This window comes from Strix aluco, chromosome 7 (genome assembly GCF_031877795.1).
Source record: "Strix aluco isolate bStrAlu1 chromosome 7, bStrAlu1.hap1, whole genome shotgun sequence".
NCBI classification, from domain to species: Eukaryota; Metazoa; Chordata; class Aves; order Strigiformes; family Strigidae; genus Strix; species Strix aluco.
This window is the reverse complement of record NC_133937.1, coordinates 41,914,040-41,941,671: the sequence shown is the minus strand read 5'-3', so window position 1 is coordinate 41,941,671 and position 27,632 is coordinate 41,914,040. Positions and strand designations below refer to the sequence as shown.

At 39.2% G+C, this 27,632-nt stretch overlaps 2 protein-coding genes across 6 annotated transcripts in view; one reads left to right on the top strand and one right to left on the bottom strand.

The window, feature by feature from the left end:
• Window positions 1–5,356, bottom strand: part of ALDH18A1 (aldehyde dehydrogenase 18 family member A1) — a 49,849-nt gene extending 44,493 nt beyond the window's left edge. For 4 of the 5 annotated variants that reach the window (XM_074831595.1, XM_074831596.1, XM_074831597.1 and 1 more), the window contains exons 1-6: window positions 4,916–5,356; window positions 4,130–4,248; window positions 2,567–2,697; window positions 2,134–2,242; window positions 1,945–2,063; window positions 667–702 (exon numbers count right to left, since the gene is read on the bottom strand). In XM_074831595.1, the coding sequence (XP_074687696.1) occupies window positions 667–702; window positions 1,945–2,063; window positions 2,134–2,242; window positions 2,567–2,697; window positions 4,130–4,248; window positions 4,916–5,247 (846 nt within the window). In that variant the 5' untranslated portion in view covers window positions 5,248–5,356. The remainder of the gene's footprint in view (window positions 1–666; window positions 703–1,944; window positions 2,064–2,133; window positions 2,243–2,566; window positions 2,698–4,129; window positions 4,249–4,915) is intronic. The other variant, XM_074831600.1, reaches the window with a different exon arrangement.
• Window positions 5,357–5,557: 201 nt separating this feature from the next.
• Window positions 5,558–27,632, top strand: part of CFAP46 (cilia and flagella associated protein 46) — a 75,925-nt gene continuing 53,850 nt past the window's right edge. The window contains exons 1-16 of the mRNA XM_074831623.1: window positions 5,558–5,725; window positions 5,917–6,108; window positions 6,664–6,788; window positions 7,775–7,906; window positions 11,511–11,575; window positions 12,089–12,253; window positions 12,941–13,064; window positions 14,439–14,533; window positions 15,374–15,481; window positions 16,483–16,582; window positions 18,991–19,089; window positions 20,480–20,670; window positions 22,671–22,899; window positions 24,930–25,050; window positions 25,774–25,897; window positions 26,806–26,936. Coding sequence (XP_074687724.1) covers window positions 6,060–6,108; window positions 6,664–6,788; window positions 7,775–7,906; window positions 11,511–11,575; window positions 12,089–12,253; window positions 12,941–13,064; window positions 14,439–14,533; window positions 15,374–15,481; window positions 16,483–16,582; window positions 18,991–19,089; window positions 20,480–20,670; window positions 22,671–22,899; window positions 24,930–25,050; window positions 25,774–25,897; window positions 26,806–26,936 — 1,858 coding nt within the window. The 5' untranslated portion in view covers window positions 5,558–5,725; window positions 5,917–6,059. The remainder of the gene's footprint in view (window positions 5,726–5,916; window positions 6,109–6,663; window positions 6,789–7,774; window positions 7,907–11,510; window positions 11,576–12,088; window positions 12,254–12,940; window positions 13,065–14,438; window positions 14,534–15,373; window positions 15,482–16,482; window positions 16,583–18,990; window positions 19,090–20,479; window positions 20,671–22,670; window positions 22,900–24,929; window positions 25,051–25,773; window positions 25,898–26,805; window positions 26,937–27,632) is intronic.

Sequence of the window (27,632 nt, the reverse complement as noted above, 5' to 3'; positions counted from 1 at the left end):
GTTAAGAGTCAAATAATGTGTTACTGGTAAATGATTAAGAGACAAGTTGGCATTGGCCTGTCAGCCCTGCACAGCTGTAGGAGATTCAATACTTAAGAGCCAAATCGACATCGGCTGATCAGCTCAGCTCAGCTCAGCTCGAGAGCTCAGTAAAGGTAGAGAACTCTACTCATGAGAATGTTGCTTGGTGAGAGGCAGGAGCTCTCTCCTGCACTGGCTTGGAAAAGCGCTAGCTCTACTCTCTGGAGGCCTGGAGAAGCAGCAAGGTTTGGAAGAGAAACAGGCCTTGGAAGAAAAATAAGTCAGCTTGGAGAGATTATGGAACTCTTTGTGGGATAAGAGTGTTGATGACCGTCTAGCTGCTGATTTGCTAGTTATGAAGTAAGAGCTAAGGTAATGAGAGCATAAGTATGTATCATTTTTATAATAAAGGATTTTTCATCTCCACTTCAATGGAGAGTCCGTGCCTCAGTTGCCACACATTTTTCCTTATATTCCTATTTTTTTCTCTATAATGTCACACTTTTGCCCAAAAAATCTTGTCTCAGACGCAACATTCCCATTCTCCCAAGTTCCCAAATCATGGGCACTACTACGGATGCCCAAGATTCCCAGTGAGTTTTATTTCAGAAGCAAAAATTATTTTTATTGGTGATAGAGACTGACCTTCATGGACTGCACTATGGTGTCATTAACTGGGACCTGGGGAAAACAAAGAAACCAACATGCAACACCAAAAAGCCAACTGATTTTCTGGGTTTGCAAGTGCCTAAAGTCATGAAACCATCACTAAATAGAGCCTACATATTATATTGACAAAAATTACTTTGTTTATTCCACATGTGTAAAACTTGTCATCAATTTGTGATCTAGAAATCACAGACATAATCCACAGAAGGCATTTTTAGAGCATCAGAAGACAAGTTTTATTCTTGTCACTGATCTGCAGAATGCAGATAATTTAAAGTATCAGCATCTTTGATCCATTCCTGGAGCTTCCCCTTCCAAAATCACAGACTGGTTTGGGTTGGAAAGAACCCTAAAGATCACCTAGTTCCAAACTCCCTGCCATGGGCAGGGACACCTTCCACTAGACGAGGTTGCTCAAAGCCCCATCCAACCTGTCCCTCCAATCAAGTAATTACTTCAGCTTCCATTTAAGGAACAACTAAATTTTGGGCACAGTGACAAAAAAAAAAAAAAAAGCGCCCCGAAAACATGAGTTAAATTTGATCAGCAGAAGACTCTCTACTACAGTTATGTAGATTTAGATTTCCAGTGTAAGGGTAAACTGAGTCATTAGCCTTAAGGTGTTAATATTTACACTGACGTTTTATCTTGGAACAGCAGAGAAGCTCTAGAAGGTGAGAGGAGATATTTTCAGGTTCACATTCAGTAAAACCAACATGATGAAGCCAGAACAATAAATCGATTATGTTGAAATTGTCAGGATAAATAATGGGGAAATTGATATGGAATTCAATCTATGAATGCATATAAAGCTAACATTGATAACTGGCCTTCAGTATGATTTAGGAGATAACATATTGTGTAAAACAAATCCTCATTCTTTACTAAGAACATGCACTGCTTGGTTGATCAAGTTGATGGAACAGATAGAAATACTTTGATAAACAGTCTGTTTAAAGTGTGAGAGAGTTCTAGTTAAGCCATTAAAACTATGAAGTATCAATGAAGTACCTGTTAAATGCATTAAGAATTTGCTAATAACTGAAATTTATCGGAAAGTAGTTTGGATTGAGGCATTATCACCAATCATGACATTTTTAACAGGATTTCCAGCAAGAAGTCCTTAACAATTGGGAGATCAGGGATGACATAGCAGATGACCTTTAGTTTTCCAGTTAGCTGAAGTTGCAATGGAAGGCAATGAATAGTCAAGCAAATAAGATGTTGAGCAAAAGGAAGAAATACAACATGCACCTTTAGCACAGTGAAGTCACGGTAGTAGGAGGCAGCATCCAGGACAGGGTCAGTAATGCAGCTCTTGCTCAAGTTGGCAAAAATCCGAGTACAGCTTGTGCTTTTACTGTCCAGGAAGCCTGAGTTAAGACATGACAACAGATAAAACAGAAGCCAACCACCCTAGGAAATTCTTCCCCCTTTACTAACCAGCAGGATTTCCATCGGCACAAAGTCCACTGGCTCCCATTTTTACTGGCTGTCTAAGCGTGCTCAGTACAGATGATGAATCAAAGTAGATTAGGATTGGATCTCCAGCCTGAAAAGACAATTTGGAGAAATCACAAAGTGACTCTGGAATACTAAGGCCAAGTGCAAGGTGATGACATCATCAGGGCATAGAGGCAAATTTATACTTTTCCTTAGAGTACACCCAGTTTTGTCTAAAGGGTTGTCCAAACTTTTAAATACAGGAAAACTAATCAGAAACTTTTTACACAATAAGGAACAAAAAAACTTGAGGGATAAAATGGATTACAGGTAGAAAAATAAGAATCTTTCAATCTCTTCTCATTAGTTCTCATTACAGACAGCTTTAGTAAAAGTGTATCTGCAAACTGATTGCTACTTTCTTTCAACTCACCCGGTAAAAGGCAGAGAATGACGGCTGGACTTCTGATGGTGCTAAGAAAGAGTGTTTGCCATACTTCTCTACGAACTTTGAAAAATCAGATCCTTTGATACCCTGTGGCTGTTGGAAATAGTTCAGCTTTGCTAAAGGTTGAAAAGAGGAAAAAGAAAATCCACCAATATAAAATTACTAGAAAAGATAAATCTAAGAAAAAGTAAATATTGTGCCAATATTTTTAAAAGGAACAACTTGAGTAATTATAAGGTAGATAGTACCTTATATTAATTAATCCATAGTAACACTGCTAACAGGCTAATATGAGCTGTGAACAGGATTGTATCATGAACACTATTTTGTAGTTTCATGAGAAACAGGTGTTAATACACAAATGTGACTTTCCAGAAAGCATGAAAACTGCTTAAGACAACTATCTTAATACGTGCTCTCATTTCTGTAAGATGCCCAAATTAGGCACACATGACATTTTAATGACAAAACATTACCAATATGTGAGTTCACTAAAAGCAACATTTAACAGATTGATAATAAAGGTTGGTAAAACTCAAAGTAAGTATGAATAAAGAGTAAGCATCCTAAAAACCCAGACTTTCTATTGGTATCCTGCAGTGACACCCTCCTGACCCAGTGGTAGTCAGTATGGTTACAATGTGTTAAATTATTACTGCTAGAACACTTAGTCATAAAATGGCAAATTATTAAGGACATACTATGTAGACTCATCCTAATAGACTGGTTCAAACAACAAACTTTTTAACACACCCAAATAAAACATCTTACAAAGTTTGAGTACTACAGATCATATCAACAACAGGAATGAGTGGATCCTCAATTACAGCAGTACCAAAAGAATTTAGGTAGTCTAGTAGGTTTGGGGGGGGAAAAAAAAAAAACAAGCAAACTTGAAGTCTCAGTGTAATTCTGCTGTTTGAGAGCAGAGCAGATCCTCAGATGTACAGAGCAGCAAGCAGAAATAAAAGCTTTTTTATATTTGAATACAGCATTAGTCAGTTAGTCAGTCAATTAAATCTTTTAAGGAGATAAAGGCCAAAGGAGTATTAAGCTCCTGCAAGGTTCACAAAAACAGGTATACAGAGCAGCTTAACATTATTCACTTGAGGGTACAATGATTAGACTGAAAAAGAAAACATTCATAGTTGTGCTACTCAGAACCATTTATTTTCTTTGGAATGCAGTTCTTATGTACTCTTTTATTATCAAAGCTGAATAGTTGCTAGCACAGATTAACATTACATAATGCAAAATAAACCTGAAAACTGTAATGCCTCCTGCAGCAAAACTTAAAATATTCAAACTGCTTAAGTTTTCAGAGAAAAATTTATATAGAAGTTGTTCATAGTGTAGTTTGCTCAAGAAATCACATTCACTATAAAGGCTATTTAATCTTGTAGAAAAAGGCAAAAAAGAACACTAGGGTCTCTCTGGAACTGTAACAGCCCAAATAATCAGTAACAATTATAACATGTAAGTTTAAAAGAAGATTCCCTAAGCAGAGGCAATCTGTGAATTAAACGTGTGGAAAGAAAGGTTACTTACAGTCATCCAGCTGCACACAGAACAGATCATGTCCACCAGGGACAGCAATGGTGTCAGTAGGATAAGGGGTGTTACTTCTGAACATCAGTGATTTTTCCACGCACACTTGACTCATGGACCTGCAAAGACAACCCCCAAACTGGTAAGGAGGCTATTTTTGTGTAATTTCATATTTTACATTACTAAATGCCAGCAACAGAACACAGTATTACTTTTCATCAGCTTACATGAGTTATTGTACGATTTGCACTGATAATCAACTACAGAAAGCCTATCTTGTCATTGTAGTAACTTTGTGGATACTCTCTATTTGTATATTTAGAAATCACTCTGAAATTCCCTGGAACAAAAAGTGGTGAAGAAATTCAGTGTCCACATAGTACAGCTTCTCTCGGTCCTCCTCACAACCGCAGTCTGCAAAGATGGGGTTTACCCACAGATTTTGCTCTCCAAATAACTGAAGGTATCTCCCTCACTGACAGCATCTCGCAGTCTGTAATCGCTTTGCTGTCTCCTAATTGTATATTAAAGTTCTTTTTTCCTTTGATAAGCCTTTCTAGCTCCCACTGCAAACAGCCCCATCACAAAGTAATCAAGCTCTGCTTTATCGCAGCCATTAAAACGCTGGCCTCGGGAAGCTTTTTCAAGCCCGGACTCGGAATCAGGCTGTGCCCCGTGCCCGAGAGGCGCGGCAAACGAGTCGGCGAGACTAACGCGGGTAAACCGCGGTTCCTGCTGGGCGCCCGGTGCCGCGCCAGCCGCGGAGGGAGCCCGGCCCCCGCCCACCTGTAGCTGCCGGCGAGGCGGGACGAGCCGGGGGTCCCGGGGTCGCGCAGGCCGCAGGCGCCGAGCGGGAAGCGGCGGCCGGGGAAGCCACCGGCAGCGGCGCGGCGGCGGCGGAGCGGAGGAGCAGGACCGGCGCAGCGGGGCCCGGCGGCGGTGACCTGCGCGCCAACCCAAGCAGCGGGGGCTCGGCCGGAGGCCGCCTCGTCGCTTCGGGGAGCCGCCCGGTGCGCGGCCCCGGCGGGGCGCTGGGCAGCGGCTGCGGGGGGGGCAGCCAGCGGCCACAGCGGCCACAGCAGCAGCAGCGCCAGCAGCGCCCCGCGCGCCCCCAACATGGCGTCACCGCGTCGCTAAGGAACACGGCCGCCGCCCCTCCGCGCGCGCGGGGCGCACGCGCGGCCGCCCTCTGTGCGCGCCTCCGGGCCCGGCGGGTCCCGCTCCCCTCAGCTCTGCTCCTCCCGCGCGGCGGGGACCCGGCGGGGCTGTTCGGGGGCCGTGGCCCTTCCCGCCGGGCTGAGGCGGCCGCGGGCACTAGTCGCCATCACCATCAGGAAGCGAGACTCGATCTTCGTGTCTCCTTTTTTCCGTGGAGGGGAGACGGACAGTGAAGCGACCTCGCGCTGTGCCAGTCAGTTCCGTCGGGTCGAGGATTTGCCCCGCCACCCCCCGTGGGTTGTTGCGGCGCTCGGGGCCGAGCACGAGCCCTTCGCCGCAGCTGCGGCAGGGCCCCGGCGGGGTGGCAGCTGCCTCTGCAAACGCCCGCCGGCTGCCGTCACGGGGGCAGCGCGCGGGGCGGGGCGGGGGTCCCCTCAGGTGAGGGCGGGAGGAGGCGCGCGCGGGTGTTGTGGGAGCGGTGCTGGGATACGCGCGGCGGCGGCGGGAGCGCCTGGGGGCGGGTAACGGCATTGCTGGGCGGTGGCGGAGGGCGCGGGGAGAGAGGGGCAGAGGGGCAGGGCGGGAGCGGGGCCACTGGCGGCTGCACTGCCCTTTCCTGTCGCCTCCAGGCGGACTCTTCTGCGGCCGGCTCTCCTGGCTGTCCGGGGGCACTTTCGGGAGGCCGCATTGGAAAACTCCCCCCCCAGAGCCTTGGGTTCGTTTCGCAGAGCGTCCCCCAGGGTGAAGCTTCGTCCGCGGGGCAGGAGGCGGAATGGACCTGGCAGTCGGGGAGCGGCTCCGCGCCGCGGGTAGCCGCCGAGGTGAGAGGGCCTCCGTCGGCTGCGAAATTTTGCTTGTCTTTAAAAATAAGTATGATAAAACTCGCACTTTAAACACGAAAACTGCGTGACCTTCATCTGTTTTGCTTCTAAATATTCAGAAAACGCATTCTTTCTCTGAATGCTTTAAACATGTTTCTTACCTATCAAAATAAGTAACTGCTATAGTGTTCATAATTTAATCTCGTTTTCTTCCAGTCAGATTTACTTCATATAAAAGCTTTAAGGATACAATCTCGAATTTCAGTGTCAACAGGAAGAGTGCTGTTCAGGGACTTGTGAATCAGGCCTTCAAAGTCGTTCACTTTCCTGTGTGCTAACATTGGTGACTTTAAATGCTTCATCTTATAGTGTGACTAGCGTGACTAACTTTGAACAACATTTGTTTGACATTATTTTCCTTAAACATTCATCATTTGTTTCTGTAAAGGAGAAACAAGATGCCATATAATTCTTTTGAAATAATGCAGTTGTGTTTGTCAGTCCACCTTGAAGCATAAATTACCTGTTACATTCTTTATTCCTTTTTTGTTTCAGATGTTCAGGCTTTGAAGAGTGCTTATGAGTTGATCAAATCAGCCAGTCAAGGAAAATCTCCACTTGACTCATCAGATAACTTCAGCACTGACTTATATGTTTTATGTGCTGAACAAGCATTTCAGGTTTGTAACTTAGGCAGTTTATCTATATTGAATAAAAACATTTATATGATGTATTGTATTTACATGGTTAAAGTCACTACTTAAAAATACTCCCAGAAGTACCTATGAAAAATATTACATTCTTGTGGTTTTGGAGAACAATTGTTTAAACATGCATTTTCAGTTAAAACTCAGCCTCTAAATTGTCACTTCTTTATAATCAGTCAGCAAACTGTGGTTTGTGAAGCTTGTAATTAGACCAAAATATGCAAGGTATACCATAGTAATATAAAACAGTTTGCCATGCCTGTTTTTTCTTGTGGAAAACTAATGTTAGCAGTTTGGTTATGACTGAAGAAGATGTGTTTGTGGACAGCCCCTGCTGGGCAAAAGAAGAAAAGGTGACATTCTAGTTATGAAATTGTTGCTAATCGAGCTGACTTCTATAAAATGTGGTAAAGGTTCTTAATTTTGAAGTATTTTTAAATTTTCAATCCATGGGTACAAGTGATTGGATTTCAAGCAGACAGAGTTTCTAATACACTTTTTTTTCCCAAAGCTGTAAGCTACTCAAATTCTGTTTGTTGTCTGAAAATTGAGGTGCAGCACTGACATCCATACAAAATCCTGCAGGCTAATATCTGTCCTTTTAAAAAAAAAATCTAAGAATTTTGCCTTTATGTTACTAATTCTGCTAATGGCTATTAAAAAAGGAAGCATTTTTTCTATACTGTGAGGGGTTCTATGACTGACTCAGGAGCTCCCTTAAATAAAGGAACTATTTTTCTATACATTTGGAATGACAGAAGTCTAGCTTTAAATTTTAATAAAACTTATTGGGTTTGTACCAGATCTGATATGCAGCTTTATGGAATACTGTTTGCATACATGTATGCAGCTAGATGCCATGTTTTGAGTGGGCATGCGTTTTTTAAAACTAACAATTCCTAATTAAGTATTTGTTGCATTTTTAAAATATCAAAATGCTTTTTTTTTTTTGGTCTTAGCTTGGATATGTGGAAATAAGCAGAGACTGCCTACAGACGTATTTTGAAGGAAGATTTCCTGTGAACCAGTTTCTTGGCAGAGCATATTTGTGCCAAGGCCAGTTGCACACTCCACTCTCTACAGACAATTTGGTGAGAAATTATGAAAGTTGCATTATATTAAGTCAGTTTTTAAGAGTATCTTTTCCTAGGTTTTTATGTATTGCTTTCACTCATTTAAAATACACAAGGGTAATCAGAACTGTAGCAGAAACCAAAGGAAAATATATTATCAGGTAGCTGGGACTAAACAAATCTTACCATCTGAATTAGACTAATGTAGCAAATACTTCAGGGAGGGAAAAAAAAGAATACTTGCAAAATTTTTCAGTCTATTGTTTTAAAGTCAATCCGTTCACTTTTTACATCAATATGATACTTTCAGGCCAAACTTAGCTGTAACTAGTAAAGCAATTGCCAGTTTTATTCAGGATCACACTAAGCATTTCACAGAATCATGGGAAATGGAGGACTGCAGGGGCCCTCAGAGGTGTTGTACAGTTCATTTCTCTTCTGTGGCAGTGTGCTTCCACCACTGATCAGTTACCTTTCCATGTAGCGCTTTAGATGTGGCTTTTTGAAATGAGAGGTGAAGCTTTCTGGTAGCAACTCAGCAGGGTACTTCCTGCTTTTAAAAGCTTCTGTGTGTCACTATTCGGTGATGCCATGTCTGTACATGATGAGCAGTTTTTAGCTCCCGCTGAATTTAAAATGGAGTGGGAGCTGTTTTCTGTCTTCAGTATTTCACCTATTCTCATACTGTAGTCAGTCACCTTTGACAATTGGTCAATGATATCTGACACTCTAAAGTGGCCTTAACAGACATTTGTGTTACTTGGTGTTCACAAATGTCCCTGACAGATGTTGCTGTAGTTTCTTTGACAAATGTGTTTGAATTAACTTTCAAGCTATTTTCCCTGTTATGTTATCCGTACTTTCTCTGCCTTCTTGGGGCGTGCGTGTAGAACAACCAATCAGTGGTCCCTTTACAACTCTGTACGCATTTGGAAAGTATCTTCTAATGTCCAGTTAGGCTTTTATGTTTCTAAATTAAACTACTCTGTAGTGTTTTCTAAATCTCAGCCAAATTTTGCTGTTTTTTCTTGACTCTTTCTAACTTCTTAGAAGTTAGGAACCATCCCAGTATGTGCAATCCTAACTTAGAATCATAGAATCACAGAATCATTCAGGTTGGAAAAGACCCTTGGGATCATCAAGTCCAACCATCAGCCCTACTCTACAAAGTTCTCCCCTATACCACATCCCCCAACAGCTCATCCAAACGACCCTTAAACACACCCAGGGATGGTGACTCCACCACCTCCCTGGGCAGCCTATTCCACTCTCTGACCACTCTTTCTGGGAAAAATTTTTCCTAATGTCCAGTCTGAACCTCCCCTGTTGCAGTTTAAAGCCGTTCCCTCTTGTTCTGTCACTAATTCCCTGTGAGAAGAGACCAGCACCAACCTCTCTACAACATCCTTTCAGGGAGCTGTAGAGAGTGATGAGGTCTCCCCTCAGCCTTTTCCTCCTCACACTGAACAGTCCCAGCTCCTTCAATCTCTCCTCACAGGATCTGTTCTCCAGGCCCTTCACCAGTTTCATTGCCCTCCTCTGCACTCACTCCAGCACCTCGATCTCTCTCGTATTGAGGTGCCCAAAACTGGACACAACACTCCAGGTGTGGCCTCACCAGTGCAGAGTACAGGGGGACTATCACCTCCCTACTTCTGCTGGTCACACTATTTCTAACACAAGCCAGGATGCCGTTGGGTTTCTTGGCCACCTGGGCACGCTGCTGGCTCATGTTCAGTTGCTTGTCAATTGGAACCCCCAGATCCTTCTCTTCCACACAGCTCTCCAGCCACACCTCCCCAAACCTGTAGCCATGCAGGGGGTTGTTGTGGCCCAAGTGCAGGACCTGGCACTTGACTTTGTTGAAACTCATCCTGTTAACGTTGGCCGCCGGTCCAATCTATCCAAGTCTCTCTGTAGTGGTTCCTTGTGCTGTGTGCTGTAATGTGCTTTTAAGATACAGTTTGTATCAGCTGTAAAGTTTTTTCACTGCTGTGTTCCTAGATCCTTTATGAAAATAGGAGCGGCGTGGCATCTCATGCTGTATGACTAGTAATCATCATTCACTTAGAAAAGATAAATTTGTCCTTATTTTAGTTTTGGTCCTAAGGAATCCTTGTTAGCTGATTAAGATGCTTATGTTCTTAAGGGCCAAGTGCAATTTTTCTACTTTAATACCTAATACCTCTCAGGCTCTTAATCTTGGTTTTCTCTTTATCTAGGCAGTTCCCACTCGTTGCTCAGTAGTCTTCTTATGCCAGACCCAGAGTCCAGTAAATCAGTCCCAACTCTCTTGGAGTTTTTAGTTACTCTGTTTTATCCCACTTGTCCTGGTTTAGCCAGGATAGGGGGTTAAGTTTCCCCAGCAGTGGGGGGGGAGCTCTAGCCGGGTTATTCAGATACCATGCTGATGTCACATCCGCGCGCCGAAGCGGACGGTCGGTTACCGCGTGTACTGTGGGATTGTCTCTGTTCTCACTGCTGTATTGGTAGAGATTTTGCTCTGTTCATTGTTATTACTGTTATTCTTATCATTATTGTTGTTGTTTGGTTGGTTGCTGTTGCACTGCTGTATTAAACCTCTCTTTATCTCAGCCTCGGGGCTTTGCATTTCACTCCCTTTGTGGGGGAGGGGCAGCGGCCGTGTGGTGTCAGACCCCGGCAGGGGCTAAACCATCACACCACTATAAAGAGCCCTTTGGTGTCATCCCCCTCCTGTCCATCCAGTTCCACCTCCGTTTTGCCATTTCTACTGCATCTTTCTCTTAGGCTTTCAAAAATCCCTTTTTATGCTCTCATCCATCTTCTTTACACCCTCCGGACAGGTGTTTGTACGTACTGATGAGCCGCCTTCTCCAGGCTGAACAGCCCCAGCTCTCTCAGCCTCTTCTCAGGAGAGGTCCTCCAGTCCCTTCACCATCGTTGTGGCCTTTCGTTGTACTCGCTCCGCAGCGTCCATGTCTCTGTTGTACCGGGCGGCCCAGAACTGGGCACAGCCCTCCAGTGGCCTCACCAGTGCTGGGCAGAGGGGAAGGATCCTCTCCCTGGCCCTGCTGGCAGCGCTTCTCCTCAGGGCATGCTGCTGGCTTGTGTTCAGCTTGGTTCCACCAGGATCCCTGGGTCCTCCTCTGAAAAGCTGCTTCCCAGCTGCTTTAATGATAAAAAGAACATGCCTAACACACCATTCAGTTGACAAATTCTTGTTGGAGGTTTTCTGAAGAAAATAATACCTCAAGTTTTTTAATGGGACAAACCAATATGATTTTTTTTTCCTGGCTTTGTTCTTGGATGTTTCTGAGCTTTCCTTACTGAAAGGTTAAAAAGTATGCAGCTTTGCAGTCTTGGAAAATTTCAGTCCTGATAATTACAGTTTGTGAGAAATGAAAAAAACTGAAAATACAGTCTTAAAATTTGAAATCAGGAAAGCATAGTAATAGGCAATGCTACCAATTTTTAGTTGTTCCGTTTCTATGGCAGTAACTTATTATGGCAGCATGTCTTATCTGAGATTGGTCTGAAAATAAAAATTATGAGATGTGAACATATTGAAATAGGAAAATAACGTATTGATTTATAAAAGCCATATTCAAATTGCATTAACATTTTTTTTGTTCTGTTCTAGGAAGAGTTTGAAAAGTTTGTGCTTTTTTTTATGAAGGCAATAGATTTTGCCACCCATGATCGAAGGTAGGTCCTACTGACAGGATTAACTCATTAGATCTCAGAAAATGTTACTGAGTTAGGTTTTCATAGTTGTTTGTCTCAGATTTTCACTAAGCAGTCTGGAGTTGTGGTGTTGGTTTTTTTTTTTTCTTTTGTGGATTTTTCCTTCCATTTTGTTACTGCACTTCTGTAACTCCTGTGTCTGCTGCAAAAATATAGGAATACTGAACAGTCTTAAATAGACTGCATAAATCTGCCTGTTTAAGGCTGGGCATTTTTTCCCCTTTTATATTTATGCTTTGTAGAGGGAGAGCACCATGTTAGTTTATTTTAAGTGGTTAATTACTGGGTAGAGTGAAGTTGCAAGAGTATTGTGTTATTCTTGTGCTGTACTTCTGTTCTCAGTTCTTAGTCAGGACTGGTTCTTACCTAAGCACATAGGAAAAGTTCCAATTTTTGTTTCTTAAAGTGTTCCCTCTGTAATTTTATGTTTATCTAAGCCCATGAAATACTAAATTCTTGATTCTTGTTTTTCAGATACTATTTTTTGATCTATAATGCCTCAGTTCTTTACTGGCAACTTGTGAGGCCATATCTTAAGCCTGGATTCCGCTATTGTCTTATTCCTAGCCTTTCTCAGATTGTTAAAGCATTAAACCAAACCGAAGAACAAGACAACGAATGGAGAGCGGAACTCATGATGTAAGGTTAATTGTATTTTTTCATATGGACACTCTTGTACACGTGGCCGCCACCTGAGGTAGTCTTTAATAACGTGTATTTCATTGATAACATTATAGATACATTGACAACTCTTCTGTGAAGAAATGTTTTCCTAATATCCAATATAAACCTTCCCTGGTGCAGCTTGAGGCCATTCCCTCTTGTCCTGTCGCTTGTTCCTTGCTTCAAGAGACTCATCCCCCCTCTCTGCACCCTCCTTTCAGGGAGTTCTAGAGGGTGATGAGGTCTCCCCTCAGCCTCCTCTTCTCCAGTTCCCTCAGCTGCTCCTAACAGCACTTGTGCTCCAGACCCTGCACCAGCTTCATTGCTCTCTGGACACTGTCCAGGGAAAAGGTTTCACAAAAATCTCATTTTCCAAGGACATGAAAGGTGTCCTGTTGAGGTTTCACAAAAATCTCCTTTTCCAAGATTATTTTTGTGATCTGCAATAAATGTATGTTAACAGCTGTATATCTCCAGAAGAAACAAAGATCTAGAAGTTAGAGGATCCCTTTTGTGTTGAGTCAACGCTTTACAGCACTAACTGCTTGTACTGCATTTAGGAGTGGTACCTTGAATATAAAGAGTCTCTTGAAAAAATATAAATAAGAATTATTTCAGAAAGTGTTAATAAATATTTAATACAAATATTTATTTGATCTGCAGAAATTTACTTGAGTGCTTCCTTGATGCTTCAAAACTGAAAGAAGCAAAAGAATTTTCATCTACTGCAGCAATCTTTATTAAGGAAAATGTTCCAGATAAATACTCTCAAATATTTTCTCTAATGGTAATGCTGTAAAATATTTTAAACTTATAGTAAGACAGAAGCTTTCTTTACATTTCATAAGATCACAGTTATAATTGTTATATGTTGTTTCTTTCATTTAACTTTTGTGAGCTACCAAATGGTACAGTAGATATGCAGAGATTTTTATAATTTGTATATTTTTGATACTATAAGCTAAAGAGCTCCCTTCTGCTCCGTGTTATTTTAATACAACATAATATCATCGGGATAACTGTTGCTAACCCTAAAAATTGTGTTTGGGAATAATTATTATTAACAAAGAAGGTGTGGTGGGTGCAGCTTAACCTGCCTTATGCCACTCAGGGTATATTTAGCATCTGTTGACTTTTCTCATGCTGATAAATAGTTAAATGACCCAACTCGAACCCTAGAAATGGTTCTGGGAATTGGAACATATGACCATAGTTCACATTTCTTGCATGCCCTTGATTTGGGAAATAAAGGGTGAAAATGAATGTGGCAAAAGCAGACATAGGCAAATAAAACCTGGAAGTTGCAGGCAGTCATATTTTCTTTTATTCTGCTACACTGTCTGTTGTCTTTTTCTGTTCACTCCCAATTCACTGCATTTCAAGCGTGTATGTTTATAATATAAAGTTCTCTAACATTTGAATTGAGAGAACCAATATACAACTTTCCAGAGGTGTGATATTAATGAAGCAATAACATTTACGCAAGCTCAAAATTTCTTTTGTGGTGTTTAGAGGCAGTGTTGAGCAAAGCTATTTGACAGTGACCTTGAACAGAAGAATAAAGTAGTTCTAAAATGGTACTTGAACTATGTGTCTCAGCAGGGCTGCAGAAGTATGATCCACACTAGTGAGTGCTTTAGTAACAGCATACTTCAGTCCTGCAAAACTTCCTGTTTCAGTACAGCATAGTGATCAGTATCGATTGCTATGGCCACTCAGTGTGGGAGAGTCAGAGGAAATGATGTGTACACGTTTAATGTGTAACTACAGTTTACTGTCATTTCTTCATAATTTTTGTTATATATAATTTACAGTTACAGATAAAATTTGAATAGGTCTCATTTCTCCTGTCTGGATGAGATGATTTCAGAATGAGTGCTGTCAAAAGGTGTTATTAAAAATGCATTAATTAGAATTCTAACTCAAATGTTAGTTCCACATTTAGATTTCTGATAATACTTCTGATGCTCACCATGTGAAGATTAGTATAGCTCTACTGGGTGGTCTTTGCGGTATCTGTGCAGAATAACATAGATAATCATAGTAGCCTCACTGCCCTTAAAGTCCTACTGTCAACATACCTGCTTTATTTTAGCCCTGTTGAGTGTCTGTCCTTTGATTGCTTATTTACTCAATTAATAATTAAATTGTTACTTTATAGGTATATCACAAGCTAATGGATATTTCCCAGGTGGAGAAGGAAATACAAAATTCCATCCATTTTTCAGTTATTTATAAAATGCAGATGTTAAAATTGTAAGTATGAAAATGTACTTCAGTGCTTGATATTACAGAGGTAGGGTCAGGTTCTGGTATCCCATATGCCAGCAGAAAAATCTATTGCAAAGATTAGTTTCTCAAAAGGAAAACTATAATGACAGTTTGGGTAGCAACTGTCAGGCCTGTCTAGAGAACAGTCTCAGCTAAAAAGTGAGCTAGTTCTTTGGGAATGTAGGGAATAGTGTGTTGTACAGATATTCTCAGGTGAAAGAGTTTAGGAGATGGAAAGATGGTTTTGTATCCAACAGATTGTGGTTCAGTACACAAGCTGTGTATAAGCCAGTAAAGATGAAGTGGGGAAATTACACCTACAGTATAATGTATGAATCGCAAGAATGAGAAGCATAATACTTTTTAAACTACTTAAATTTTAAAGGCATAGAAGACTTTTGAAACTTAAGACTTCATAATCTCATTTAATTTTTTTTTTCAATGTCTCAGCACTTCCCCATTTTAAAAGTATTAATTATTTTCTTAGTGCATTAATTTATGTTGACATTATAGGAAAGGAGTTTTGCACACCATTTTTCTTTGCATTTGGAATAAAATTTACTTTATCGTCTGAAATATTAATTCTTATGCTGGAATGTTCTTTGTGCTTCATATCTGACTGTCTCTGAGTGACTTGGCATACTGAAGTAGTTTTGTTGCCTTGATTTTTTTAAAATTTTTTTTCTTTGATATTTCAAAGTCCAGGGATCCCACTGATACATTGGACTAAGAGTCATCTATTCTAAAGTTAGGAGAGGTATTTCAAATTTTTAATGTAATAATATTTCTTGTGAAAAATTATGATAAATTCCTAATATATTGCAGGCAGTGGGACACAAATGAATTTCCAAGTGATGGCATCGCAAATCTGAATTCTTTATATGTACTTTTGAAACAATATGATGTACCTCCAGCATCTGTTCTCAGTGTGAAGTGAGTTTTACTTGTCATAGCACCGTGAAAGTTGATGCTGAAGCTAATCCTGCTTCCACTGAAGTCTGTCACAATTCCTGTTGACTTTGAAGAGAGTGAACGCGTACTTGGTTATAAGAGTTTGTGTTGCGTTAATGCTTAGGTCATCTTAAAGACAAAGGTCCTCATAGGCTTTATTAAAGAATCCAAGATTACATATCTTCTTCCATATAGCTGTTTGTATAACATGATTAAGTCTTCCCATAACCCTTTCTTGTTGATAAAATGATGTTTTTAAAAGGTCTTAGAATTGACAAGTGCTTTTCAGACTTTAGTTCATTGATAGATTTTCTTGGGGCCCTTCCCAATTCTTCAGCATAATTTTGAAATGCAGACTAAACTGAACTCTCTATTCCAGTAGTGGTATCACAGCTGTTACATATGGAAGTAGTATTACATTTTTACTCATTAAGGTCAAACTTCTGTTACAATATTCAGGTATCTCATTACTTCTCCTATCCCAGACAGTACACTATGCTCATTTGGTTATTTATGGAGATCCAAACATGCAGAACACAGTCTCCTACTCTGTGCGTTCTGTGTTCTTATTTCCCAACTAATTGACTGGTAGATTTGACTGTTTTAAGTTGTGTGCCAGTTGACTGCATTGTATTTACAGAATTACTCGCGAACTTCTTTTGCTATTTCACCATCTCTGTGCTGTATACATCTAATTCTGTATTTTTTATGTTCTTCAGGAACAGTTTGTGCAAAACTACAGAAGTATACTAATTATTTTCCATAAACAGACTAACTTTTGTATTTTTCATGTAGCCAACTTCAATATTTTTCCTTTTATCTTGTTAACTGTGAGTGTTACTAGTATAATCACGTCCTCTAATATTCTGATGACTTAAAGGTTTTCAGCTATATTGCACAAAGTTCCTTTCATTTAGTGTTTTTCTAATTCTGTAAAAGAGCAATATCAGATTCTCTGAAGTGATGTTTTTCTGTCTTTGAAGGATTCCTTTGATTATGGAACTAGCTCGTTTTTCTATGAAAGTAAACTGCATTAAGCTTGCATATGATTGTATACTTGATTTGAAGAGAGCTAGGATTACTGTAAGTATTTAATATTAATTACAGTTGATTTTTGTTTTTACAAACTTCTTCCTTGCCTTGTGATTATACTTTAAAAATAATACTGATAGTTCTGGGATCTTCTGTGTATCTCTGTATTGTTTATATATTCATTAATCTAAATAATTACTTGGATAAGTGATCTACTCCTAAACTAGAGAGAAGACATAAGGTCAGAAGGTAGGATATAGGTAGAATAGGGTAGTTAGCAGTGCAGTTAGTTTTGACAGATAAATGTTAACTGTAATTTTTGCCTATGTTTTTTTTAAATGTTAACTGTGTAACATTTTGATTGCAAGTTAAATACTGCCAGCAGGTTTTGAAGATTTAACCAGTTTACTCATTGAGTTTGTAATTGGTCACCAAAATGTAAGCTCTAAAAGCAGTTAATGTTGCATATATTCACTTTAGTCTTTCTTTGAGTACAAGATCCACCTTGCAGAACAGCATATGAATTCTAATTTTGATGAAGTTTAACCCCAGCTGGCAGCTAAGCACCACACAGCTGCTCACCCACACCCCTGTGGTGGGATGGGCAAGAGAATCGGGGTAAAAGTGAGAAGACTCGTGGGCTGAGATAACAGTTTAATAATGAAAAAGAAATAATAATTATAACAATAATAACAACTATTATAATAGTATTGTAAGGAAAAGATGAGGGGAAAAAAATAACAGGAAAAAAACCCCCAAAAAAGATAAGTGATGCAAATTAAAACAGTTGCACACCCTCAGCCAACCAATGCCCAGCCAGGCCTGAGTAGTGCCCCCCTGCCAACCTTCCTCCCCAGCTTTTATTGCTGAGCATGATGTCATATGGTCCGGGACATCCCTTGGGTCCATGGGGCAGCTGTCCCGACTGTGTCCCCTCCCTATTCCTTGTGCCTGCCCACCTGCTCACTGGCGGGGCAGGGTGAGGGGCAGAAGAGCCCTTGACTCTGTGTAAGCACTGCTCACCAATAATGAACACAGCAACCTGTTCCCAGCACAGATCCAAAACATAGCCCTGTACAAGCTGCTGTGAAGAAAACTAACTCTATCCCAGCCAAAACAGGTATACCTCTTGAGAAACAGAACTGTTCCATCACTGTATTCAGGAAATCAGAATGTTTTTCAGATACAAAAATGTATGAAGAAGTGCCTGGTTGTGTTGTGATCCCCACGAGTAAGTTTTTAGTTACCTGAAATGTGCATGTAGGGAAGTATAAATGGCAAATACTGCCAAACAAATTTCAAAACATGTTTCCAAATTTCTATTATAATGATCCTACTTTGCATTACTTGTAAATTTTGCTTATCCTCACTGAAATTTTTTTATTCCACGTGTCTGCTTCAGGCCCATTTTTTCTGAAAATTTTCCATAAGTCTAAAATCGTACATAATGCTGTAGCATTCCACTGGAAGATGTGTTTAAATCCCCTAGATCACAGATTCACAAGGCTTTAGTTCCAAGTTTTTGTACAGATAGTAGTAGCAAGTATCCCTTCTGCAGTAGCAGTAGAGAAGCCTTACTTCTATTTCAACCTTCTCTTCTACTTTCGAGTTAGTGGGTGTTTAAGTGACCACCTTCAGATTGCCCCGCATTGTTTTGATAGTAACCGTTGCATGGTAGAGTGAGACAAATCTGCATCAAGTTTCAGTTCCTTGGCTTTTGCCAAATACTGACAGATTTCTCAGTCATAACGTGAATTCCATTTCTCTATGTATTTGTTATTACATGATAGGTGGCAGTTCTACATTCATCTAAGTTTTTCAAGATCCCATCCGTTTTCCAGTCATGGGGGTGTTGAATTAACAAAGGTCATGCTGAGTGATTTGATAATAGTTCATAATGAATGATGAATGGAGATGCTGTCTGGCTTTCTCTACTACACCATATGAAACCAAATATGAAGTATCTTAGATGATCCATACATATAATTTGTATGATTTAATAGTGAGATCTTTCTTGAGGTGTTAAAAATCTAACCTCTTTTTTTCACTTAAAAGTTGCACTACCCATTGAGATTAATCCTTTCTGTCTTGACTAGCTATCATTTATTCCAAGCATGTACCTTTTTAATAACGTTAGTGAGCAAGAATATACTAGAACTGAAATCAAATTACAGTATAGGAAAAATCAGGTGCACATTGGTTTTCTTATTGCAAAGTCTGGCAATGAACAACTTTTAAAATTCTGGTGAAGTTATTTTGCAGCTTTGGCTTAGTAAGAAGTGACTGCTGTTCCACCAACAAATTCTACTCCCTTTTTATTGTTTCAGTTAATTAGCTAGTAGAGTGGGATTTTCAGTAAGAAAGCACAGTGCTGTATTAGTGTAACTGCATGGGTTTAATCTTCATCGTGTTCCTTTTTAGTATTTAAAATTAGCATTTTCTATGTTAATACTTCATAGGAGCAAGGGAAACTTATTGAAATAGAATGCCTGGAATGCGAATATGAAATAAAAAAAATTGGCACTAAAGTTGTGACTTATACCAAAGGAGTCATTGAGGTATGTTCTTTAACATCAACTTTGAGAGAAAAGTAAAAGTTTTAATTTGTTAAATGTAGGAAAATTGCATTGGACTTGTGTGTCTTAATTACATAATACTGATCAGAAATTCTTTTAAACTTTATATTCTTTCTAATTGGGCTGCCAAGAAGAAAGCGGGGGAAAATAAACAACAGTTATATATTCTTCCCTTAAGTCTTCTGTCTGACTGTAAAGGTTCATAATATATTACTTTCCAAGAGTAAAGATGGTAGTATTGAGGCATGCAAAGGCAACATTCTCTTGTTTTCGTATTTTACATTTATGGGAGGTATTTTCATAGAATATCTCGAGTTGGAAGGGACCCATAAGGATCATCGAGTCCAAGTCAACTATTATTGCATGTTATGGGTGAGCTCATACAAATTCTTATGTCAGAGAAATGCAGATTATTCCTGTTAAATTATCACACTGGGGAGGATTTTCTTAGATTTCCATAGTCAGTTGACTCAGTTATAACTCAGACCATGAAAAGTAGGCGCCTGAACGGCCAATATTATCAATGGGATTAGATAGATGCCTACAATGAGCAATTCAGAACAGCTATTAGAGGCACCTAAAGTTCCTAAAATGGGAAGTATGAATATACTTCGTGGAAATTGATAGAGTTGGTGCATAAACTTACGTGTATCTATGACTGTTCTCAGTTTGGAGTTCAGAAATTCCATTCACCTTTTGAAAACATTTTTTTCATGAATTCCTCATAATATAAAACACTGCTAATACTGCTTAAATAAAAAAAAATATAATATTTAGGTATTTCTAAATGTTCCTATCCCAGTGTATGCAGTTGGGAAGGTGTTTTGCTTGATTTTTTTTTTTCTTTAGTCACATAACCGCTAAAAAACCTTTAATAAGGGTTAGCAAGTGTCTGTTACTGTATGTAAGGATTTGCTTTTAGATTTAATAGGAAGCAAGTTTAATTGACAGTATGGCAAATCCCATTCATAATGTTTCTTTTTTTCCTCTCCTACACTGCATTTCTAGGTAAGTATATAAAAACAAGAAGCTAAACCTTCTAAATTCACAAATATTTCACAATTACCAATTTCTGTTTATCACAGAAAAGGTGAATAGCTGACAGACTTCTGCCTGAAATACATAGTAGTGGCATGGAGTACCTAAAAGAAATACTCCCTACTTATCAATGCCTATTTAAAAAAAAAAAAAAAGTTTTTATTAAAGGAATTGTTTAAAAAACAAATTTATCAAAAAAAAAATGTTTCCGAAGTCTGCTGCCTGAGGAACTGCTTTCTATTGGAAACAGCCCTAAGATTACAGTTTAGAGGAACATGTAAGAAGTTGTATTCATTAAATGCAATGGATGCTAATTGATTTTTCATTTGTGTAGGCTCAGCTGGAATTGATAAATAATCTTGAGTTAACCTTAAAACGTGCAGTTCAATTGGGAGATCCTGATGTGATTCAGGTTGTTTGTACAACCCAGTGGAATCTGTGCTTGCCACTGCTACAACACAGTTTGCATCAACATGTGCGAAAGCCGTTGATATCAGTCGCTGATGTCCTTGAAGAGATTGACAGGTAATTTTCTATGCTGTATACTTTTTTATTTGTTACTTTGAAAGGTCTAATGACTGAGCATCAAGCTTATGTAAAAGCTCTGTGATGTTAAGTGCCTTTGAAAATTTTCCACTAAGTTGTAATAAAGTAATGTCTGAGTATTGCATACATTTCCTTGGTAATCATTTAAATATAGGTTCCTTTCAGGCAAAATCTCACACTGTAATGGCCTATGGCAAATACTGAAATTTGTTAGGAACTGAAAAATACTATAGTTAATCAAAATTATGTGAGAAAATTCCAAAGCTGCAGTATGAGTAAATATGCTGGAATGCAGTTTAGATTCCTGTATTAACATCACTTTTGCTGGTTGAAAACATACATTTAAAAAATTACTTTTAGAAAACATCATGGCTTCTGTATCACATATCAAGAAAGACAGTTCTTGCAAGATACTATTTTTGTATCTTTGGTGATGCTTTTTTTAGTTGAAAAACCTACTGTATTAGAAAATGTATCATTTAGTAGATGTATTCTTCTGTTTGCTGTTATGCTGTACTTAACTTTAAGCACCTAAGTAGCTTCATCTTTTTTGTTAATTTGAGGGGAACAAGTAAACCTTGGTATGTGGTACTTAGTTAAGTTTGGACCTATACTTAGGCTGACTACTAAAAGCAACTTTTGTAGTAGAGCTAGTTACAGTCATAATCTGTCATTTGAGCAGAACAGTAAGTTGTTTCTGATAAAAGTGTTACAGAGAAGGTAAGGAATATATTTTCAGTGTTTTTAAAATGTAATTTTTTAGTTTAATAAAGAGTAAACAGAAGCCTGAAGAAGCAGATACACACATGTATAAAACCACAACGTTGTTATACTGTACTGTTACTCAAGCATTTCTTATGTGTTCCATATAAAGAGTGCAATATCAGCATATGCGACTTTGATATTTATACTAAATGTCAGTAATGACAATTTTTCTCTAAAAGCTTGCAGATTAGGTTTTGGGGGAGGTTAGCTTTTGTTATCTATATTCCTAACAGTCTAGTAGACTCAGCCTCAGCTCTGAGGTGGTACTGTCACTAGAGATCGAATGAAGTAATTTGTCCCTATTAATTTGCCTGTCTTCATTTTTGTTTTGATTGTAGCATTAATTGTAAGTACTTTGGTCCGCAGTAAAAGGGCGATACTCACTCACTCAGGTCAGCTCTAATGTAGACATACATTAGTTCTCTGGCATGACATTTGATAGCCTTGAAAACCTTTCTTCTGCTCTATTTTTCATAACATTGCTTTAATTTATCTGATTTTTTTATTTTCTTCTTGGAAATAATCTTATGTAGCATGTAGAGCTCACAGCTATCATGAACAGCTTCCTGGGGCAGGTGATGGATAGAGAGCAGAGTGTACCTGAGACTGGAGAGCATGCAGTCTTTGCTGAAAACATGCTGAGTTTGTAGTGGTTTTAGCAACATCTGGGCAGAGACACTGCCTGTAGTGAGTGTGTTTGCCTGTGGTGAGCCAAATCTTTAACAGTGGTGAGCTAGTACAATCAGGGCTAGATTTTTAGAAGTATTAGCTTCTACTTAAATGTTATGAACGGAGAGTGAACTTATGTCAAAAGTGGTCATTATCCAGTGCATCATGCTCTCTCTGGCAGTTAATAAATACTTTTGAAAATCTGTTCACTTGATTTGCATATCTGAGTGGTAACTTCAGAGTAGTACTGAAAAAGAGTTCTGCTAATACACAAAGATCAGTTAGTCTACAAGATGTATTGCTTCCTCATGGCTGTGTTTTCTCATGCGGGTTAATGGAAGTAATGCAGTTAAATTTTCTAAGTAATTTCATTAAAAAGACATGATAGTGAAAATGAAAGAGACCAGTAAGTTAAAAAGGGATTATCTATTTTCATACTGCAGTCACTTTTAATTATTGTAAGTTTCACTTCTGGGTAACTTTTAAGTCTAAGAATTTTAGTTTGTTTCATTTTAACAGTTTATATTTAAATTCGTATTTCTTAGCATGTTGATTTTGTTGCGTTGCCAAGTTCATATGGAAATAGCTCGTATTGAAGAAGATGGGGACAGAATAGAGGTTGCTGTGGAACATTTGCAAAAAGCTATACATCTGAACAACAGTGGGCAGTATCAAGATCATCTAAGACTGACTTTTAACCGTCTTCGTTTGTGTACTATGCTGTACAAGTCACCTGAGCGTCTAGAGGATCAAGCAGTAATGATGATTGAACAGGTAATGATGAAGAATAAGGTTAGGAGCTGAAATAGGTTTGCTTATTAAATTTTGGCAGAGGAAAGCCAGCTGTTTAGTAGAACTGCATATTAGAGGCAGCATCAGCTTGCTTTCAGCAGATTGGCATTGGTTGGTTGCCTTGAAAAACTCTCTGAATTCTCTCTATGGTGGTCATGCTGCTTCACACTCTGAAGACTGCAATAGAGGATTTTTTCCAGATATGTTCAAAGCTTATTTCTTGGGGGTGAGGGTGGGGTGGGGGTGTAGAGGAAGTTATTCATTAGCAGAAATATCACCAAAAAAGAAGCCTATTGAGAATTGTCAACAATAAAGATTTCATTGTGTGGAACAGTGTTTTAATTAATGAGGAGAGCAGTGGCCACATTGCTAAATGAGCTTGAGAAATGGGCCCATGTGAACCTCGTGAGGTTCAACAAGGCTAAGTGCAGGGTCCTGCACCTGGGATGGGGCACCCCCCCACCCCCCCCCATAACAGCACATGCTGGGAGATGAAGGGATTGAGAGCAGCCCTGCTGAGAAGGACTTGGGGGTGCTGGCGGATGAAAAGCTGGACATGAGCCAGCAATGTGCACTTGCAGCCCAGAAAGCCAACCATGTCCTGGGCTGCATCCAGAGCAGTGTGGGCAGCAGGTCAAGGGGGGGAATTCTCCTGCTCTGCTCCACTCTCAGGAGAACCCCCTTCAGTGCTGGGTCCAGCTCTGGGGGCACCAACATCAGAAGAACACGGACCTGCTCGAACAGGGCCAGAGGAGGCCACGAAGATTATCGGGGGGCTGGAGTACCCCCTTGTGAGGACAGGCTGAGAGAGTTGGGGGGGTTCAGCTGGAGAAGAGAAGGCTCCGGGGAGACTTTAGAGCAGCCTCCCAGGACTGAAAGGGGGCTTGTAAGAAAGATGGGGACAAACTTTTTAGCAGGCCCTGTTGTAATAATAGGACAAGGGATAATGGTTTTAAACTAAAAGGCTAGATTTAGTCTAGATATAAGGAAGAAATTTTTTACAGTCAGGGCAGTGAAACACTGGAACAGGTTGCCCAGAGTGGTAGGTGCCCCATTCCTGGAAACATTCAAGGTTGGGTTGGACAGGGCTCTGAGCAATCTGATCTAATGTTGAAGATGTCCCTGCTCATGGCAGGAGGGTTGGACTAGATTACCTTTAAAGGTCCCTTCTAATCCAAACTATTCTGTGATTCTAAACATTCTACCTGGCTTTGAGATAAATCAGTATTATGTCACACTTACAAATGACACTAAATAATATAATCTAAAGTCACAGTGTAGTCATTGTCAAGAGTTATTGCATCTAATTCCGTTGTGGTGTCTTGGCACCTGAACAAGAATTGTACTGGCAACTCACTGTTAATTGGCTAAAAGAAATTTCAGCTATTCGCCATTTTGGGATATTCACAGAAATTAAGATGTGTTCACTGAACCTAAAATCAGTACTGGAAAGCTGCTGGTGAGTTGATATGTCTATTGTTAAGACAAAGAAAAGTGAAGATTTTTTTGTCTAGTTTTAATGCTTTTCCATGCAAGCTAACTCTGTTTAAATGTTATTTTTAAAAAAGCACTTATATCTCCTCTAATTTTGACTAATTCTGAGTGGACTAGGAATTTTTTATATTTTGTAGCAATTCCTAGTTACTGCACAGTGGATATGTTATTGTTGGTTTCTAAAGAAATACTGTTCTTTATTTAATGTGACAGTATAACGTGACAGGTTATACACTGAGGAATATACTATAAAGATCCATGAGGAACATGAGTACTTTGTGTTCAGTTATCTTTGATGTATGCATGTCAAGATCAGCCAAAGTTCTACAGTCACTTTCAACAACAATAATACTGCAGAATGATGTGTAAGATATAAGAAGATACACAATTCCTATAGGTGTTTTTTTGGCAGTACCAAGTTATATGATCTGCATTCTCATATGTTTAGTAAATAATATATATAAATAGGAATATAATAAAAATGAACCTTCTAACAATTCATTCTTTTCTTTACATAGGCTAAAAGGGGAAAGCAGAAGGATAATGTGAGGAAAAGGAGGTCCCTTCTAGTAAATGCAGGTCTTGCACTAGCTCCTGATTCATTTCAGATAGTCCTTGACAGTGAAAATGAAGCTAAAGGTAATGTACGTATGTGTGACTAAAAGTTACTACGTTTGACTTTGCTTTGCACAGTTGTAAAGGCTGGACATAACATCTAGTGGCAACATGGAGAGAATATTGCAATACAGGTGAAGTGACAGTGCTGCTGAATTCTGTGGCGAAGCTCCTATTGATTTCATTAGGGATCTAAGGTTTATATTGTGATACTGGAAGAGGAAATGTTATTGTTTTCCCCTCTGAATCTGAATCTTACTGTTGTGCTGTAATTTTATTTTTGCTATGTGCAACTCAATGTTCTTACCCCAAGGTCAGTTTGAAGTGGTATTTTCAGAAGTTTCGCCTCATAATGTTCTGTGTTAATTACATACCATATTGGGTATTCATTCTATACTGTAATTGTCTTTCTATTCTAAAATCTTGCTTCTGAGAGATTTTAGGCATGAGTTCATTGTTTACTTTCTAAAACAGGGATCATAAATAGGCATGTTCCTTACGCCACAAACAGCTTCAATTTGTGACTATGCAGCCTATATCTGAAGATATAGGAAGAGCAGAATAGATGCTGGTGGGGTGTGTGTTTTTTCATGTTGATTGATTTTGGGAAAGCTTGAAGGACTGAAAAAAGGGCTGGATTTCAAATGTTTCAGAAAGTAGTTATGAATCAAATTGTATATGCTTCATGTGGATTTTTTTCATCTCTCATACTTAAAAATAACCTCAAATTCTTTTTTCTTTGCCCAGTTTCCTCTGGTAGAAGTAGGAGTCAAATAAGCTACCTCTGTGCAAAAGCAGAACATCATATTAAAAGTGTGGCAGAAGTTGATGAGCATTTGAAGTACTTAAGAAATGAAAATGACAGAGAGAGGTAATTACTGTAGACAAGAAGGATCTCTTTTGTGTAGAAGTCTCTAATGGGAAGGTTTCTTACTGCAGCTGCTACGTTACTTGACAATACCTTGTAAGAGGCTGAATACTTCAGCCAGACCTGAACATTTAAGCTTGTGTTTAAATTTATGTCTGAAAAGTTCCATTACGTTCTCCTGCTATGCATAGTTGTATTCTTTCGCTGTTTCTGTTTTGCTCTCTCAAGCACATAAACTCACCTGTTCTATTGATATGAACTGAACACACAGAAGAATGAGTAGATTAAGGCTGGAAGACTGAGTAACTTGCTGAGCAGTTGAAACTTTGCTGAAGGGATCTTTTAGGTCCTTGTACCACGTCACATGCTACAATGTTTTTGATAAAGAAATGATGTAGTCCATTCTGAGAGTCAGAAAAATTAATCTGTAGGAAAATCACAGGTTTTGTTTTAACTATTTGTATATCATTTTATCATTATTTATTTAAAAGGAGGTGGTTTTTTTCTGCACTAAAATTTCTTGTGATGAAATTTAACCTAAATTCTATTCTGAAATATTCTAAATCCAGACTTGTTTTCAAGACTTATTTTGAAATTCTCAACATCAGTTTTGAAATACTTAGTTTATCTTAGATAATTAGGGGTGTCACAGACATTTTGAAATTTCAGTATAGTTACTATCCAAAACAAGAATTTTTTCCCACTCTTGATCTGCTGAGGGGATTTATTTTTTCAAATAGTGTTATCTTTGCTACTGATAACTCTTCTATTTATTGATTTTTTTATTAGATTTAAAATTTTATTTATGATGGCCATCATTATTGACGTGTTGTGGGTTTTTTTGTTGAACCTGAAGTGTGGAAGATAATCCTGCTTATGAAGTAATTTTATGTATGCTTTTTTCTTGCTAGAATTATACTTTGGTCAGATTTGGCAAAAGTTGCACGTAAACAAGAAGTGTGGGATGTCTGCCGCACAGCATGCAGATTTTGTCTCTTGTACGATGATACTTTGTTTAGGAAGGTAACAAAGCCTAGAAAAAGTAAGTGAACAAATTATTTTGAATGTTGTAAGCAGAACTTTTTCCTCATTTATTAGAGTTACTTGAAGGAATCAGCCAACATTATTATTTTCTTCTTTCCCATTCCTGGAGTTCCCTGAGACTCTTGTCTCTCTCTGCATGTTGGCATACATGAAATATTCTTTCTAGCTCCGAATCTAGAAATCAGTTAATACATTTTTCTGTTGAAACCATACTCTGCCTTCAGAAGTGTTTCACGAGTGCTAAGGAAAAGTACTTATATGAAATGTATCTACTTGTCCAAGAAAATAGGTTAGTTCCCTAATGGTTATCTAGGTCCATATTATCCATCTCTGTCATAGTTAATTACCTGAGGAAGCTGAAGAAAAATGGATTATTGGTCACTTTGAGGCTCACGTGGTAACATTTTTTTTTACCCTTTGTTCCCTTAGTGGCTCCTTGGAGGTATGCTGACATTGTTTGTGCCTTGTTCCTTGAGGGTCTGCTGAAAACCCACCACACATGTTAAAAGAGTTCTCAACCTGGGGAAAGAGCACTCTCAAACCACTAGCTGCTTGCTGACTTTTACCTGTATCTGCTAAAGGTTTTTTTGCGTGGGAGTTTGTAAAACTCACCTTTTAGAATAGATGAAATTCTAGTACACTGCTGTTTGCTGTTTTTTTTTCTCTAGACAATGTTAATTGAACCTAGTCCACA